This window comes from Sinocyclocheilus rhinocerous, unplaced genomic scaffold (genome assembly GCF_001515625.1).
Source record: "Sinocyclocheilus rhinocerous isolate Xijiao unplaced genomic scaffold, SAMN03320098_v1.1 scaffold317, whole genome shotgun sequence".
Lineage (NCBI taxonomy): Eukaryota > Metazoa > Chordata > Actinopteri > Cypriniformes > Cyprinidae > Sinocyclocheilus > Sinocyclocheilus rhinocerous.
The window spans coordinates 153,405-173,439 of record NW_015633534.1 but is presented as its reverse complement, the minus strand read 5'-3'; the positions used below and the strand labels follow the sequence as shown (position 1 = coordinate 173,439).

General features: G+C 34.7%; 1 protein-coding gene across 1 annotated transcript in view; it reads right to left on the bottom strand.

Moving 5' to 3' along the window:
• LOC107744257 (sarcosine dehydrogenase, mitochondrial-like) overlaps window positions 1-20,035 on the bottom strand; it is a gene marked incomplete at its 5' end in the record, with an annotated part of 67,154 nt that overhangs the window by 29,594 nt on the left and 17,525 nt on the right. The window contains 7 exon segments of the mRNA XM_016557794.1: window positions 1,860-1,986; window positions 2,172-2,310; window positions 2,965-3,078; window positions 3,219-3,302; window positions 8,113-8,254; window positions 9,764-9,854; window positions 17,105-17,191. Coding sequence (XP_016413280.1) covers window positions 1,860-1,986; window positions 2,172-2,310; window positions 2,965-3,078; window positions 3,219-3,302; window positions 8,113-8,254; window positions 9,764-9,854; window positions 17,105-17,191 — 784 coding nt within the window.

The following is a 20,035-nucleotide window of genomic DNA, read 5'->3' as shown; positions in this document are numbered from 1 at the left end:
TCTAAGACACTTCATAATGAATGACTGCAGTATAATATTAGATTTATGGTTCTTTTTTCATCTGTTTTCTGCTGTTTACAGAGCAGAGGAGAAAACAGGTGAATCTGTCACGATTACTCTATTCACTTCCAGTTCTTGATTTTAAACAGCCCTCAACTACAATTTCACCCGTTCAGACTGCAATATGGTGGAGGTGAGGAAGTGCACAACAGTGTAAAAAAGTGGACACTTCTGATTTAAAAACAACACAGTTGCTTCTCAGTGTATTCAGATCTGTTTCCATGTGCTGCGAGAGACTTTAGACACCTTACTTGCGTGTTTTTTGATCGATTTTTTACTGAAGTTGTTGCAAAGCATTCTGGGATTGCATTGTCCATGATGCTGCCTTAAGGCACGTTGACCCCAAGGATGATAACTATTATAACTAACTAAAGATGATTACTAAGTTTTAATAATCATTCTAATTCTATGAGAATAGTGAAGTCCACACAACAGCTATAACCATAAAAACAAGAAATAACAATATTGCTGGAATTGCTGTCAGAATGATTTTTTACAGCTGATGAACAACATTGACAGCCAATCAGAATCCACCAACTTTAAATAGTTTGAGCATTTAAAGTGACAGATGACAAAACTGCAGTGCACACTTTTAATAAACGGAATCATTACATACGGAATTATCAATATGTGTTATGACACTAATATAGTTATCATTACAGTTAAAGGCAGGGTAGGTGATTTGGTTTAAAAACATTTTTTGTTATGCTTGTTGAAAGTCTCTTCACATCTTGACAGCAGTCGTCTAAATGTATTTATATGTATTTATTAGGGATATCACAATTCTCAAAATAATATTCAACCGTTCGGTACAACATCCACAGTCCAATATGCGCTTGTGAATTGCAGTTTTTTCGTTTAAATAATTTCCGTGGGTTTTATTTATCTGTTTGTGTGCCCCTGAATCTATGTGCTGAGATGAGGAAACGCTTCCCCGCTTATAACGTGCATTTGAAAAAGCAACAAACACTCCTGAAATGACTTGTAATGCGAAGCATTTCTAAACCTGTTGTCCAACAAAAGAGAGGATTATAACTTGTTTTTACTTCTCAACATCAGTCAAGTGTTTGAAATAACTTCCTTTTGTAATCTGATGTGGCTTCTTATCAGAACAAGGCAGAAAATATATTAAATACTCAAAGTCCCTTTCAAGGAAAGTCTGTTCACTCTGCGGCCATATTTGCAACGCCTCCGGGCAGCTCAAACAAGACCAAGTCCTATCTAAATGAATGGGGGAATCCTGAAATCTCAAAAACTGCTCGCTGAACTCACGATTAAATTACATATTTCAAATAAGCAACAAAATCTGAAATGAACTGCGCCATGAACGTTGTTTCTTATGCTCAAATGACGTTTAAAAAGTTTTTTACAGCACTTTATGCTTCCATCTGCAGACAAGCTTTATGGAGATGCTGATTTCCTTTTCCAGCAGGACTTAGCACCTGCCCACAATGCCAAAACCACTTCCAAGTGTTTTGCTGACCATGATATTGCTGTGCTTGATTGGCCAGCCAACATGCCTGACCTGAACCCCACATGGAATCTATGGGGTATTTTCCAGAGAAAGATGAGAAACAGTCGATCCAACTGTTTAAGTAGACTGTAGTATACCGGTCCACTCTGCTGTTATGCCAAGGACTTTTTTGCTCATGTGAGGATGATCTTTTCTGTCTATATGCGAATGCGTGTAAAGTACAAGCCTAGTTTACATTATAAATAATAGATGCACAGGACTTCCTCTAACGTCCTGTTTCTATGCCTTACACATCAGTTCTGTGACCCTGAACGAAATAAATCACGTGTGTCGTTTACCATTAGATTCGGGTGTCAGTGGGTGGTGGGCAGGGCTTGGCTCCAGACGACTGACAGTGAGGTCAGACTCGACCCCGCCCCTCTTGTTTAACATGCAGGTGTAGACTGTGGACCCTGAAAAACACAAACGGTCAAGATGATTACACTTCAGTTGGGTTTACCACTGAAACTATGTGGTCAGACAAGGCAATGAATGTCAATGAATACTGTATATATGTGAAGAATAGAAAAAAGAAAGTGAAAATGCATGCACTCAGTGTGCTGGATGGAGGACTGAATTGACAGACAGAGATTCTCACCTGGAGCTTTGTTGACATCAGCTGTGAACAGCCAATCAGCTGCCTTCTTTGCATCCGGACCAGTCAGGTAAAACTTACCAAAGTAGGACATATCAAACACAGCTACAGCATTCCTGCAGCTCAGACACTCGTCCCGAATCTGGCATGAAACAAAAATGTAAAAATGTTTAAAAACATTTTAAATGCAAAATGACAAACAAAACAAACACAAAAGAAAAGAAAACAAAATGGAAAACAAAATAAAATAAAATAAAATAAATCAAACACAGCGACAGCATTCCAACAGGTCAAACTGAATCTAGAATTAAATAAAAATATAAAAATAATTTTAAAAAATATTTTAAAAGCAAAACAACAAAAAATACAAACACAAAAAATCCAAAAACTAAATAAAAAACACAGCTATAGCATTCCAACAGGTCAGACAAAATTTAAAACACATTTTAAAAGCAAAGCAAAGCAAAACAAAACAAAAACACAACACAAACATTAAAATATTATGAATAAAACAATAAAATATCAAACATAGATAAAGCATTCATACAGGCCTAGAATTAAATAAAAATATAAAAAAATTTTTTTTTTAAATTTAAAAGCACATCAAAAATAAATGAATAAATAAATAAATAAATGGGAAAAAAAACCTTCAAAAAACAACGATAAACAAACACAATACAAAAAAACAAAACAAAGACAATCAATTAAATGCTGAAAACAAACCTGTTTAGTCATTCAGACAAGAAATTCTTATGGACAATTGATGCTAGAAACACTCTCAAACACACATGCTCACCGCATCATGATGTGGAGGGAAGTCAAACGTATACTCTTTGCCCAGTATCTCACTGTATTTGTAATCAGTGTTCTTGGGAACATCATAGGCACCATAGTAATCATAATCCAGAACCTGAGAAAAGTACAAATCCATCAATCGTCATCTGATTCAGACCTCAGAGGTTTGAGTTGGTTTTATGTGTCACAATGAACACAGAACAATTTCTGCCCTATAGAATGGTGCATTTGTGTGTGTGTGTGTTGAAATCTCACTGGAGCAGGTCCACCCCGGTTGAACCATCCGGGTCTCTCCCAACCGTGTCTCTCCTGAAACACACAGCCCTGTTCCTGTAGCACCTGTTAAACAACACAACCATCAAATATCAGGCCAAAAATAAACCTCAATCACTGTAGCGCTACATTCATTGCTATATCGCCACTGAAAATCTTATCTTCATTGATCTGTGTTTTTTCTGTGATGTATTCTACATTGACGTCGCAACTTCTGCTGATTCGTCACAAAGATATGTTATCTAGCTGGCTAGCGTAGATAAATTTAGCTGATTTTGAGAAAATCATTTGCAATAGTCTTGAATGCATCAGTAAGAATGTGCTAAAAAATTATAGATGTATCATTTCCATATATAAATAACATTTTACATTCAGTATAAATAACATTTTTATGAATACCAACAGTTTTAATGAACACTAAAATGTTTGAATTAAAACTTAACATGTAATGAAAAATACAAATATAAAAAATATAAAAATACTAGGGCTGTTGATCGACTAAAAAAGTATTAAGTGCAACATTAAAATGTATAACCAAATATATTTTCACACTGATTTTCAAATTAATGTGGAAACAAAGTCAGTATTTAAAATATCTGATATTTAAAAAAATGTTAAATGTTAGTACTTTTTATTAAGTACTATAAAAGCAAATATCAATGACACCTACTGATACTGATGCTTAAAATGGATTAATATTATATCCATAAAAAAAAAAAATTCTTTAGGATAAAATTAGTAATTACACCCATGCAACATTGCAGTCTCATTAAAATGGCAAATTATAAGATTTTTTTAAATTTTATTTAGCATTTATTAACAACTCTGCATTTATTTATTTTTTAACACATTAAATGGCAAATATTTGCAGAAATTTGCAGAAATTATTTTATTTTCCCTAAAAAATACATGTTGTTTTCCACTTGACTAGAAACCCACTGACATTAAAACTACAATCAAGCTGAAATATCAGTAACTAGATCAGTTGGCCAACTTAGATTATGTGCCTTGCAAACAATCATCAAAATCATATTTGTAATGCATTTTTGAAAGCTTCCTCTGGAATTTGTACATTTTTTGAAGAAACTCATTGCCATGCTCAGCCAACTTTCCCAGTATTTTCTAGGCAGCTGGTAAGGTGTTGTGAGCAACTGTTTTCTTCACAATTTTATGGTGTCATTCATGTCTGTATACAAATATACTGAGGGTTAGGGGTACTTAATCATGTAGGTAAAAGTAATGTGAGCAGAAATGCAGTTTAGGCAGTACAAACTTGTCCAGACAAGAGTTTCGGATGTGCTATCCTTCCCTCACGCTTTTGTTTAGCACCGCTCGAAATAGCCCGTCACGATTTCACCAGCTATTCTTGAGCTCTAAAACAAAAGGAAGGAACTGGTCCACCCTCCATCCCGGCCCCCCACACAGCACCAGATTCTCTCTTTCTGTCTCCCCGGCCAGAGAAACACCGGTTGCTAGGCAATTTGCCCTCCTTCCCCAGGCTTTTTGAAGTCCATACATTTTTCTCCTGGAGTAAAGTATGAGCTGACGTGCTTTTCATGAGTCACGCACAGCGGCTCGTCGTCTTATCCAGCATGAAACGCTAGTATTTATTGTTTTTGATAATGATAAGGCTAACGTTTCTTTAACAGGCTCAGGCTAAAAATATTATTTGCAGGAATTAATTCAGCCGCTGTTGCCATGCCAATGAGCCACTAAGGTACATGTTGTCCATGCCGTTACTTAACAGAGCAATTTATAGAAGTGTTGTGTCAAAATACACACTCTTAGGTGCTGGTAGACACTGAGAAGAAGAAATGCAAAGCAGAAGTTTCTAGAGGTAAAAACAAACCTGACAAGGATCCTCATGCTTACAAGGTTTGCTGGATTGCTTTCCTGAGCATATCATGTGGTGTCAGTAATAGAAAGCTTGGGAGTTTAAGGAATAGTTCACACAAAAATGAAAATCTGTCATCATTTATTCACCCTCATGTTGGTCAAAATCTTCAGTGGGAGACAAAAGGAGACGGTCAACCTCCAAAAATCACAAAAAGTCTTTCTTTAACAAATGGATAAAAACTAGGGCTGCACAATATTGGAAAAAAAGTGATGTTGTGATATCTGTTTTTTTCTGTGATATATATTGCGATTTTTTTTTTAGGAATTCTCACAAAAATACTTGAATAGCTATTTTTTGGGAAAAAAATCATTCTAGAATACTTGTTTTTTTTTTTTTTTTACATTTTGTTATTATTCTTCAAATGCAAACCTTTTAACACTTTTCAACAGAATAAAAAAAAAAATACAATCCTGGGTTTTCATTGGTGCATTCCCACTGTTTTTAACCCATTTAATAGACTATAAAATAATCTGATTTTTATTGTCATTATAAAATAATCAGATTTTTATTGTCATTATTATTGAATAAAAATATTAAACAAAATAATAAATAAATTGCAACACAACTATTTCGCTGTAAAACAAAAAAGCAGGAGTATTTAATAATACATAATTTTATTTTATAGCACACTTTAAAATTACAAGACTACATTTCTTTGTCTTTTTTCATTTTCAAATGTTAAACCAAGCTTTTATTTTGGCGGTTTGCATATATAAATATATGCGCTGCCAGTTTCAGAGGGAAACATGGCACTACATTAATTTACACAAGAGCAGCTTGTGATTTCAGTACTTCACATATATTTATGCATATATTTACACACATATTTACATATACACTGTAAAAATGATATGATCAGTAAGTCATGGCAACTTATGTTTTTACATGAACTCATCAAAATAAGTTGATCAATTTAAACTTTTTTGTAAGTTTTGTAACTTAAAAAATATAAATATATAAAAATGTATAAAATATAAATAGTTTTATAATACAAAAAAACTTGTAAATATATTTTTATATAATATTATTTATTATATAGATAGATATTTTTTGTATATGAGATTCAACTCGATTTTTTAAGCCGGTTTAATGTAATTTAAGTTTAAATGACTTGTACATCCAAGTTGATTAAACTTAAAACATTAGCTGCTACCTTAAATTTTTAAGTTGAAATAGGTGAACATTTTTTACAGTGTATTTAATAATTCAATTCACGATTAGCAATCGCACAATATTTTGCAGTCCTAATAAAAACACACATTAAATGGAAAAGAACAGCCTGAACATTCTTTAAAATATCTTCGTTTGAGTTCTACAGAAGAAAGTCATCAGGTTTGGAATGAAATGAGAGTGAGTGAATGATGACAGAATTTTCATCTTTCCTCTAACACAAAACGCTGCTCAACGTTTCTACATATTAATATGAATGAAGGGTGAAAAGTTAACTTTTGAGATTAGATGAAAGGCGGACGTCTTTTTAACCAAGTTATATCGGTATCACATCCCTTTGCTAGCACTTAGCTGGATTAGCTCAGGAAGATTTCCAAGTTGGAAACAGATTAAATATTCAGGAGGAATGTCTAATTTATAGTCATCTTAGTGAGGCTCAGTGGTCTAAATGAACGCAGAGTGTTATTATTGCTAGCTATCTATATTTCAGCAGGCTATTATTCACAAGGATGAAGCCTTCTTGTGCGGCTTCACGCCTGGAGCCTAGCCAGAACAAAGCGGTATTTTTGGAAACACTTAAGCATCATCTTTTTAGCAGTAGCTTAGCAACAAGTCCTTCGAGCCCCACAGATGCTGGCAGCGAAACACTGGCTAATAGATTCACACATAAGACTTTTGGCTAGCTAGGTGTAAGCCAAGTTGCCAAGTTGTGAGATTTCTCAACTTAAATAATGATTTACACTTAAAGGGATGACGTTTTGATGTAATTAACACAATTTGTTCTCGGGACAGACTTGTGGAAAGTTTGTAGTCTCAATACGAGCAATTACAAACTGACAGGAAGACGGCTGAGAAAGCAGGAAACTGAGACAGAGAGAAAGAGAAAATGAGGAAGACGCATTTGTTTCCCATTAGTACTTAGCTACATTATTCTCTTGATGAAGCTAATTGAGCTCACTGCTAAAGGAGCGCTAACAGCAAAAAGTACCATATACCTGATATGCTCTGGTCATATTTCACTACAAAATCAATAGAAAATGAAGGACCTTTTTTTAACTGAGCCATTATTTTCATGACCTTAAATTCAGTTTAATTGTTACCACTGCTATGTACTACCATTTATACATTTGTGGTTGTTATTTGACTTTTTATAGATTTATTTAAAGAAATATAGAAAACACTATTTTTGTGAAAAACTGCTATACATTTTTTTCATGATTCTTTGATGAATAGAGCTTTTTTTTAATAATTATTCAAAATAAAAATAAAGTACATTTATGTAACAATGTTAAAGTCGTTACTGTCACTTTTGATCAATGTAATGCATCCTTGCTCAATAAAAACATGAATTTTTAAAAAAAATAAAAAATAAAATAAAATAATGTGTTGTTTTTTTTTTGCATTATTGTAATGACAACGAGATTCTCTGCATTAAGGTGTGTGTGTGTGGGGGGGGGTTGTACTTTATTGTCATTATAAATAAGAAAATGGAAATGGACACAATGGAAAAAATACTTCTTTTGGACTGATGCACTGCGACACCCGCTGAGTGCCATTAAACAGCTTGGAAGATCAAAGACAATTTTTAATATAACTCCGACTGGATTCGTCTGAAAGAAGAAAGTCATATACACCTAGGATGCCTTCAGGGAGAGTAATTTATGGACTAATTTTCATTTTTGGGTGAACTAACCCTTTAATGTGCATGCATGTATAGGAAATTATATTTGATTGTTATGGACAGTAAAACAAAGACGTCGCGAGTCAGTGGTTCAAAGGGGATAAAGAGAAGTAAGAGCAGGGCTGAACCTGGTGGAAGGGGTCTGTCCTCATGTTGCGGCTGGCCAAAGGTTCATCAAACGGGAAAACTACTGAATAGTTTTTGGCATACGACTCGTGACTTCGCTCTCGGATCCATCGGTTGTTGTTGGTCAGGGAATGGTGGAACCGCCTGAGACAGAAAAAGAGAGATGAAATAAGAAACTGAGACACACATACAGATACGTCACATCATTTTGAAGGCACAGGAGTGAATGCTAGCGCAGGCTGGACAGTGAGCTCAGAGCGTCCTGAATGCAGCTGACCTACGTAATACCTCTCATCTGATGTCCTGAGCTCAGGTTCATGATGCTCCTTGCACAGATGCGATTGTGCAGCCACTGAACACTGCATATTAACAGAACCTGTGTGTGGTGTTTCTAATACTCCTTCAGACTCAAGTAGAGCTGGCAAACAAGAACGGACTCTTATTTAGTAGAAAGCATGATCTTCATGATGTTTGGTGCGGTTAATGGTTCCTAAATGTCTGAATTCTTCCACCAGTTTGGACAAAACACCATTTTAAAATATGTCAGTATAGTTTTATTTAGGGCTGCACAATTTTTTTTGTATAAAATGTTCTAATAAAAAAAAATCACAATTTAACATGATTTTTAAAAAAAATTTGTTAAAAAAAAAAAAAAAGCTCTAGGTTTGCTGTGCTTATGTGTGGGGCTGCACAACTGTGACAGTTTTAATAATATTTTATTAATAATAATTAATATTTAATTATTAATATTATTCATTGTTTAAGAATTCATATTTAAATTATTAATAATAATGAATAATAATTTACTATTTTAAATTTCACTGTAAAATAAAAGAGTATTTTAGAAAAACATAATAATAATAATTTTGAATTAGGACTGTAAAATTGCATTACATTACTACTAATATTTATGGTTGTCTTAATTTCTTCATGTTTAATTGTTAAACCATCCAGCTGTTATTTTGGCAGTAAACCGAATGGATGGCTTCTCTAAAGTTTCTCTTTTGTTGACAACAGCTGGTTAGCACTTGACTCAAACTCTGGATAAGATGCAGAGATTAGTTTGTGCGGAGCATCATTTACTGTGAACTGAGCCAAAAACAAACAAAAAGACTAAAAACAATGGATCATGAGCTACTCACATGTAAATGAACATGAAGCAGTGCTTCACTCTAAAACATGCAGTGCATATATTAATTAATTTGCAGCTCTTATGATTTAATAGTCACATTAAGTCATATTGTGATTTTGGCTTTATTTTGTGCAGCCCTAGAGTGAATTGTAAACTAATCACATTCACAATCTTTTAGTAAATGAATGAGAAAGATTTAGAAATGAATAAGTTACTGGTTTGAATCATCTAACAACTGACTGACTCATTAAATAGTCCCAAAAGCAACTATGGTCGCAAGTTCCGTCGTTACCAATATACTTCAATGGAACTAACGACCTTAGTTAGCTAATGATGCTTTTGGGAAACGCCCCCCAGAATAGTTCTTGACTCACTGAATCGCAAATAATTACTTATGTCACGACTAACTCAAAATGTTGAAATTCACCATCTCCCACTGGTCGGAAAAACAGATAGTCCCATCTCAAACACAGTAAATATAAAGTAATACTCAGAGAAATGCTTGTTTGCACAAAACGTACCTGATATCATATCCGCACATGTCTTTCTCGGGACGGCCGTGATTGATCCAGTGAGCCAGCTCTTTGCCGCATCCTCCTCCTAACATCATACCTGCCAATCAAATCACAGAGCATACGTCAATCATCATCATCCCGCCACGTTCATAACTGTCAGTCAACTTTATCCTACTTCAGACAATCAAACTTGTGTTTAACAACTTACAAAGTACCTCTCTAGAAACAATGTGACTCACAGCTGCCAATCAATTCATCACGAACGGTACCCAGAAGAGTTGTACCGTCAGAGCGAATCAATCTTTGCCAGCTCTGAGCAGACAGGAGAGGAATAATGAACAGAAGCAGAGGAATACCAAGGAGGAATGAAGGACATCGTGAAGTGAGAGACAAATCAAACGGGGAGTGAAATGAATGGGCGACAGGATCTTGGAGTGTAAGAGTCACGGCGAGCGCCCGTGGAGATGTTGGCGGTGTCTCTAAAGGACTTTTGGCTCATTAGCTGGCTGATGACTTCATTAACATTAGCCAGCAACCACAGAGTTGCTGAGTAATGCTCGCCTTGAAGTCCATGCCACATCACTGCTTTATCTCTTCAGCATTTCTAGAGCACTCATGACAAAGCAGAGAGATGCTGCTTATGGCGCTGTCTTAGATGGCATTCATAGACAATGTGTTTTTGAGTTTAAAAACGTGAGATGCAGAAGAATGAAAAAGGTCTAGAGACACGTTTTTGAAGTTTCTTGAAACCCTGTCAAGCCTGACATATGAAATAACAGTCAGAAAATTCGATTTTTTTAAATGGAGCAATTTATTGAGCCTTTAGAAAAAATATTTGTAAAAAGTTTGCATATGTTTTTTGTTAGGCGTCATATTTCATACATCTTTTATGGCTTGTTTCCACCACAAATTCAAAAGGTAATTGTGACTTTTTATCTCACTATTTTATCTCACAATATTGATTAAAGGCCCGTTCACACTAAGAACGATAACTTTAAAGATAACAATAAAGATATTAGCGTCCACACCAGCGAACAATATCGTCTGCCGCTTTAAATTCTCGAGCTCGTTATAGCAGGGTGGATTCTGATTGGGTGTCAATGTTTTGATCGTTCGTCAGCTGGAAAAAATTGTTCTGAAAGTGATTCCAACGATATCATTTCTCTGTGCCTTTATCGTTATAGCTGTGATGTGGACTGTGCTATTCTTTAATATTGAGAACGATTTTTAGAACTATATCTTATCTTTATATTTATCATCCTTGGTGTGAATGGGCCTTAATTCTCGCAATTCTGAGAATTAAAAAAGTCAAATGCAAGAATTCTGCTTCTTTTTTTATTGTAATTCAGAGTTTATATCTGGCAATCAACTTTTTTAATGTGCCAAAAATGTGCAATTTAGTGCAGTTACTGATATTTATATAGCAAAAAAAGTAAGATAAAATTCTTGCAGCTATAGTAATCAATTTTATAATAGTATAACAGACTACTTACATAAAATGCATATAAATATCAGTTTGCAATCTATATCTCCCAATAATATTTCTTAGTAAGATGATATTTAAATGATTATTTCATGATCAAAGATCTGTAGTTCTTATTGTGAGGGCAAAATATATCATGTAATACAAAGATGATTGAGAGATGAACAAATAAACATTCCTCAAAAGCCTGATGATCATATTTGATACTTAAACAGGATTTTCCTTAAAAATTATACATGGATAATCAAGTAAACCTAAGCTTCAGTCCGGTAAATATTAATCTTGAAAGATTACTAACAATATCAAAGTTATTCTTTTTCTAAGTTTTATTTATGGGCTTTTATGCTTTTATGGAGAGGAAAGTAGAGAGCAGACAGGAAAGCATTGGGTGAAGAGGACCTCGAGACTGGAATCGAACTAGGGTCGTCGCAAACACAGTTGGTGCACAAAGCTATTTCCGCCGACATCAAAGTTATTCTTATGTTTACTTTATAAAATCAAGGGTGGATGTTTTAGCGATTAAAATAAAAGGCCTTTTACTTGCTAAAAAAGTATAAACTATCAATCAGATGACAGAAAGATTGTGAACAACAGGTTTTTCAGCAAAGTTTTGATCATGTTTATAATTTAGAGCCTGTATGTGTCATGCACGAGACTCTGCAAAAGATGCAAGAGCAACGGTCAAACACGTCTGTTTAGCGTGTTTACATAGAAAAACCCCAAGGAAAAAAGGAGCACAGTGTGATGCAAAAACATTTTCTGTCTGAACCTGCACATAGTGCTATTTACATCACCAAGAACTGTTTCTGTTGAGAACTGCTTGAAAATTGTACCTCCCACCCAACCCTGAAACTTCCTCAAGGCGTTTTTGAGTTAAAGATTCAGTTCACCCAAAAATGGAAATTCTCATCGTTTACTGACAATCGTGCCGTTCCGAACGTGACTTCCTTTCATCTGTAGATAGAAGATAAAAGAAGATATTTTGAAGAATGTCTCAGTGTTTTTGTCCATTCAATAAAAGTGGGGTCCATTTTTTTCTTTTTTTGACTTATACTGTATTGACAAAACAGAAGAAAGGAAGTCATACAGGTTTGTACCAACACAAGGGTGAGTAAATTATCATTTTTATTTCTGGTTGAAATATCCATTTCATGTGACTCGTTGCCTTTTCCAAATCACCATTAGAAACATTTACACCTCTAGAAATGGCCAACCAACCAGATTTCAGTCACTGACTTCAGCAAGCTCTTGCCATTTTGTGAGCAATATGCATCAGCCTACAAACGTCCTCGATGAAGAGTGCAGCACACGAGCCTCCCTGATGACTGCAGAGCCTCAACAGCCGTTAGTCTGTGGTCTGTGTTGAGCTACAGTTGGAAGTCTTGGGGAAGGAATGAGAGCTCAACATTGCATGAGTTAATGCTACAATGTGGATAGACTTTCCCGTCTATGATTTCCTCTCAGGATACACACACACACACACACACACACCAGTTCTCTTTCTTCATCAAAGCAGCGACCAAATCACTAGCGGTATTTCTGCAAATGTCAGGGGAGATGAGAAAGAAAACAAGGGGGAATAAAATGAAAGAGAGAAGGAGGTTGAGAGAGAAGGATGCTTCAGAGCGCTACATAAGACAACCTGATCACATAAATGTGTGTGTAGGTGCATGAGAATACATGGCTCTGTTTCAAAACCAATAACTGCCTACATAGGTAGCTGCCTTCTAAGACAGCATCCTAAAGGCCCTGACATACTTCAAGTGAAATGTGTGACAATTTCAAACAAAATCTGGCCAAAACAGGTGTTTTGAGGTTTGTTTCCGTGGTCTGAAACATCTCGCCAGCACAAAATTTCCAGGAAAACTTCCCGCTGACTGTTTAACACCTTTGAAATGCCATTGGTTTATGTAATAGGTGGGTGTGGTTCTGTGGCTCCACCTTCTTTGACTCATAATTCTTTTCAGGTTAGTTTGTTCACTCAGTCGGTCGAGGTCAGACACAAATAACATTTTTGTCACCTTTTGTTATTTTTTGGTGTGTGTTTGTTGTGGTATTGAGAGGAAAGCGCACAGCACATATTTACATATTCATCTAAACGCTAACAGTATATCATTGCGCAGTTATTTCATACTTCTATAACTTTGCAGCAAGTTTTAACCGTGAAACCTCATGAAGGAATTGATTCAAAAAGCTTTACACACTGTAGGCAGCAAATGATATGAAGCCCATAGCAGCTTTAACCCACAACTGATTTAAGTGTAGTTCAATGTTAGCATGTTGCTAAGCTAACAGCTGATCCAATGTTTATTACACTGAACTATTTTTAGTCAATACTTGTTATTTGGTTAATTTCTCTCTTTGTTGACCATCTTGAGTGATTTTTTTCTCCACTGATCTTGCTGCATTTCAGGATTGCTTTCTCCCCAAAGGCTGCATAAAAACAAAGTTCTGTCATGAAACTCTAAATGACGCAGACTGATAGTTTCTAAGTGAATCTGATATAATCACATTGTGCAGCTGATTGGTTTCTTTTCACATCAGCAGTCAATAAGCTTGCTGCTCAACATTCAAATACTTGGCTAGTGCTTGCTTTAGCAGTTGCAGTGTGCTCCGAAACTCTCCACTTCCCCAGCTCCACCTTATAGATCTGCTATGGGTTAATTTCATATATGTTATATACTGTACAGGGGTTCTTTCATACATGTTATATGTGCAGCAGCAGTATTTCTTACATGCTCACAGCAGCATATCTGTGGATGTACTGGCAGTAGCAAGTCTTGGTACTTGCTCTGTCGCGGCAGCAGTGCAGCAGATCTGTTCCACCAAGTCCAAACACATTAACATTGTCATGCATATTACCATGCTAAACTCTCAGAGAGTTGCCATGGCAGAAATATGATACTTCCTGAATGTCAAAATCTACCGTAAATGCTGTCTAGGTAGATGGCTTACTAGGTTTTGAAACAGAAGCTGCATCTGAAATGTAATACTGTCTGAATAGGTACTACATTTATTGATGAACTGAGAAAATGCTCATGCTAATTTAGCCTACTGTTAAAAATACTAGTGATGCACCTAAATACATTTTTTACTGAAACACCAAGACCAAATTAAAGTTTTCATTTAGCCGAAAAACAAAACCAAAAATTTATTTAATAAAAATGTGTATTTAATAATCAGTTAATGAAATGTATTCATAAACCAACAGTTAAAAAACATATACTTTTTAATTATATAATTATGTTTCTACTCTAATAGTTGAAATAAAAAAATAATAATTGTTGGCTGTAATAAAAACTTGTTTTCATTATAGATTTATTCAAAAACAATAAAGACTGAAATAATTTGGTCAATGATTCCACCCTCCAAACTCTTTAGTTTGAAATCAAATAATTTCCAGCCCAATATTTTCAGTTGCCAAAATCTTGGTGCATTAGTAATAAATACAGAAAAAATACTAATTCAGACTGTTTTTTTGCCTACTATATAGTAGGGAAGTCAGCATATTCAGATGCAGGGAGAGACTATGTGTTTTTCTCCAGAAGGGCAGCAGCTCTTAGCAATCACATCACCAATGGGCCACCATCTGCCTCAGATTGACCTCTTCTGCTACCACACACACACACACACACCAGGTACACATCAACAGTCTGGCCATTTAACCGGTTGCCCTGAAACTCTTCAAGACAACTTTCACTTGCATATTTGTCTGTCCCTGTTCAATGGTGTGAGAGTAGCATTGAGAACAGAGAGAGGGAAGAGCCAGACTGAAGACAAACGTGCAGACACGATGGTCATGCATACTGATGGACACACACATAATAATAATATCCCACAGCTCTGATGCAATCACACCCAAGGAGAATCACTGATCAACATCTTAGGCTGTAAGTACCAGGCTAATACCCACTTGAAGCACTTCTCATTACAGTTTTGACATTCATGAGGTAAGCGTCTCTGTATTAGAATGCACCATTTTTCTCAAAGAGCAAAAGTTGTGCAATTAATCATGGATTTCAATGCTTCTTTCAAGACTGAATGGTTTATCTAATGGTTTAAGGACGATATAATGGTTTGTCCAAAAATGAATAGTGACCTATAAATGAAAATTATGTCATCATTTATTCATCCTCATGTCATTCCAAATCTGCATGACCTACACTACTGATAAAAGTTTGGCTGTATTTATTTAATGGAAAAATACAGTAAAAACCGTAATATTGTGAAATATTATTACAATTTAAAAGAACTGCTTTCTATTTAAATATATTTTAAAATATTATTTATTCCTGTGATGTAAAGATGAATTTTCAGCATCATTACTCCAGTCTTCAGTGTCATGATACTTCAGAAATCATTCTAATATGCTGATTTGATGCTCAATTATTATCAGTTATTATTGGTGTATTGGTAATATTGTTATCACCGTTTTTGCTGCTTAATATGTTTGTGGAAACTGTGATTTTCAGAGGTCTTTGACGAATAGAAAGTTAAAAAGAACAGCACTTATTTAAAATACATTTTTGGTAATAACAAAAGTGTCTTCACTGTCACTTAGAGCAATTTAATGCATGTTCACTGAATAAAAGTATTAATTTCTAATTATTAGTTTAAGTAATAATCTCCAAGTAATCATTTTTTAAATCTTACTTAACCCAAATTTTTGAATGTTTCACAGTTTCCACAAAAATATAATGCAGCACAACTGTTTTCAACATTGATAATTATAAGAAATGTTTCTTGAGCAGCAAATCAGCATATTAGAATGATTTCTGAAGGATCATGTGACACTGAAGACTGGAGTAATGATGCTGAAAATTCAGCTTTGATCACAGGAATAAATTACATTTGAATATATTAAAATAGAAAATTGTTATTTTAAATTGTAATAATATTTCACAATATTACTGTTTTATTGCATTTTTTGATCTAATGAATGCATCATTGGTGAGCATAAGAGACTTCTTTCAAAAACATTAAAAAAAAGCTTGATTATTCCAAACTTTTGTCTGGTAATGTATACAAAAAGAAAAAAAAAACAGTCTACACATTGAAGTCAATGGGGTGCAGACAAAAACAGCTCTACACAGTATAAAGAAAGTCAGGTTTGGAACGAGTAAATGTGTCTGAATTTCGACTGGTACTGTATATCATATAACATAACCAATCACAGCTTCTTGTACTCCTTTCGTTCCAGGAAATGAGTTTTGCATGCTGAGGTCAGGAATCGATGCGTCATAAAAAAGCAAGCATGCGTCTAGTATCTGATTGTGATTCGTATGGCCATGTATTCTGATCCGTTTACACGATCATGGCCTGTTGTCCGTCAGCATGTCTGAGGCCTGCAAGGTGACCCGGCCCCAAGCTGAGCACAATCAGCATTACTCCAGATCCGGACTGAGTTTCATCTGACCTTCAAAATCACGAGCCATCTGCATCCAAAAATACCACCTCAAAATGCTTTCATTTGCATTTTTTAGCTTGCATTTAAATGTAATGTAACAAGGACTGGGTGATATAATACAAATACAGTACAAATAAAATACAATGAAAAATAATCACATGAAGCAACATCACGGTCCAGGACAGTCGCTAGTGAAAGACTGTGCACTGCACAGGAAGAGATGGATATTACTACAGCAGACTGGATGCTTAAGTACTGGACACGCAGGGGTCAGAGATCAAGTTACGTTGATCTCGAGTAGGTGGCGTGTACATGGAGAGTGGGTGGGATTGGATTTTGCATGTGAACTCTGCAGGGTTTCAGGGTTAAATAATTCATTTGGCACTGGTCAGCTGTGGAAGAGAAAGGTGTGTGTATGTGTGTGTACTGTATGTGCGTTTAAGCGCCATGCTCTTACCTGCACTGTTGAAGCCACATCCAAGGAAAAAGCCTCTCACTTCCGGCGCTTCACCCATCAGGGGCTTGTGGTCTGCAGTGAAGGATTCTGGAGGAAAACAAACCAACAAAGAGAGTAAAAATACACTTCCATTTCAAAATACATTACCATTCACTGTATTTTTAACCAAAACTACAGGAATAAACCTTATCTTTTAAAATAAAAGAGATCAGTTTATTACGTTGGCAAACTTTAACGTTCTCAACGCAAAACTCTGCTGCCTCTCAGATCATTAAAGGATAAGTTCACTTCCAGAATAAAAATTTCCTGATAATTTACTCACCCCCATGTCATCCAAAGATGTTCATGTCTTTCTTTCTTCAGCCGCAAAGAAATTAAGTTTCTGGAGGAAAACATTCCAGGATTTTTTCTCCATACAGTGAACTTAAATGATGGCAGAGCTAGAGCAAGCCGAGTATTTGTGGTTAAAAAGTGGATAAATATTAATTGTTTTCAGAAAATGAACGATCGTTTCGCTAGATAAGACCCTTATTATTCCTTGACTGGGATTGTGTAGAGCCCTTTGAAGCTGCATTGAAACTGCAATTTTGGACTTTCAAATTGCTGGCCACCATTGAAGTCCACTATATGGAATGTTTTCCTTAAAAAACTTAATTTCATTTATAATATTATAAAAGATTTCTATTACAAATAAATGCTGTTCTTTTGAACTTTCTATTCATCAACGAATCACATTTACCGCGAACGAGTGCGAGGAAAAACAAAGGCCGCGAGTGCAAGAGAGATTGAGAGGTGAGACAGAAAAAGAGAGATGAAGAGCAGAGACACACCTTTTCCATTACTCCACATGAGAAAGTGTTTTCCACAGCAACATTTGCTCTTTGAGAGCAAAAGGAGAGGGTGAGGCTGCAGCTATATTTTATTTATCCATCTTCCTCTCCTCCATTGCTCTTATTCATACATCACCACACACACACACACACACACAGCTATCGCCTCAGAGAAATGACCGAAGCGCTCTGACTGCCGTCCTCAGAGGTCACCTTGTGGTGTCAAACACGGCTTCAACAACAGCAAACCAAAGGCTTTAGAGCACGAGAAAGTGACTAAACATGATCCAACTGAGAATGTGTGGTGCAATCAAACCCTCCAAACTCAAATTACAACACTTTAGAGTTGATATAGGAAGTCCAAAAGTGAGATCATTAGTGAAAATGCTGTAAATTTATCATTTTTAATAAATTGCTTGATTGCAAATTCTATTATTATATTAACATTACAATTTGAGCAACTTCTGCTTCAATGAATGAAAAATTAATATTTTACAAAATCTTCTTTCTTAGTTAAAAAATGGTTAATATTAGATGAATCACATATTTATAATGTGGTCCAAGTTTTTTTTTTAATACATTTCTATTTCAATAAAAATTTTCTTCATTACAAATTACATTATCAGCATGAGTAAAAAGTTGTTTCTGTTTCATTTTATGTTCTTTACATTTGTAAAATAAAATATTTTTATAAAATACGTTTATAGACTTTCAAAAGATATCTATTTCAAATAAATACTGTTCTTTGTATTAAAAAAATGTTAATACAAAATTTTAATGTAAATGGTCATTAAAAAATAATAAAAAATGTGTCACGGTTTCCACAGAAATATCTGTTTAAAACCTATTTTATTTATCCATCTTCCTCTCCTCCATTGCTCTTATTCATACATCACCACACACACACACACACACACAGCTATCGCCTCAGAGAAATGACCGAAGCGCTCTGACTGCCGTCCTCAGAGGTCACCTTGTGGTGTCAAACACGGCTTCAACAACAGCAAACCAAAGGCTTTAGAGCACGAGAAAGTGACTAAACATGATCCAACTGAGAATGTGTGGTGCAATCAAACCCTCCAAACTCAAATTACAACACTTTAGAGTTGATATAGGAAGTCCAAAAGTGAGATCATTAGTGAAAATGCTGTAAATTTATCATTTTTAATAAATTGCTTGATTGCAAATTCTATTATTATATTAACATTACAATTTGAGCAACTTCTGCTTCAATGAATGAAAAATTAATATTTTACAAAATCTTCTTTCTTAGTTAAAAAATGGTTAATATTAGATGAATCACATATTTATAATGTGGTCCAAGTTTTTTTTTTAATACATTTCTATTTCAATAAAAATTTTCTTCATTACAAATTACATTATCAGCATGAGTAAAAAGTTGTTTCTGTTTCATTTTATGTTCTTTACATTTGTAAAATAAAATATTTTTATAAAATACGTTTATAGACTTTCAAAAGATATCTATTTCAAATAAATACTGTTCTTTGTATTAAAAAAAATGTAAATGGTCATTAAAAAAAAATTAAAAATGTGTCACGGTTTCCACAGAAATATCTGTTTAAAACCAGACAAATGATAAATTGAGTGTTTTATAATTAAAGGAAACACAGGACATATGTGGATTGCTTAATGCTTACTGTGACACTCTTAAATGCTTTTTATGTGTAGTGTCGACACTGAAGACTGGAGTAATGATGCTGAAAATTCAGTTTTGCATCACAGAAATAAATTACATTTAACAATATATTCAAATAGAAAACAGTTATTTGAAATGGTAATAATATTTCACAATATTACTGTTTATACTGTATTTTTGATCAAATAAATGTAGCCTTGGTGAGCAGAAGTGATGTCTTTCAGAAACATTTAACAAACCAAAAAACCTTACAGACCCCAAACTTTAAAGTAATGTACTGTTTTTTCATATCAAGATTTTTCAACATAAAATTTAACATGATAAATCATGGTGAAATATAACAATAAAACAGTCCTTTTGAAAATCTGACCTGCTGAAATAGTTACTGTTTCATTAATCCTTAAAGGGATAGTTCACCCAAAAATGAAAATTAGCCCATTATTT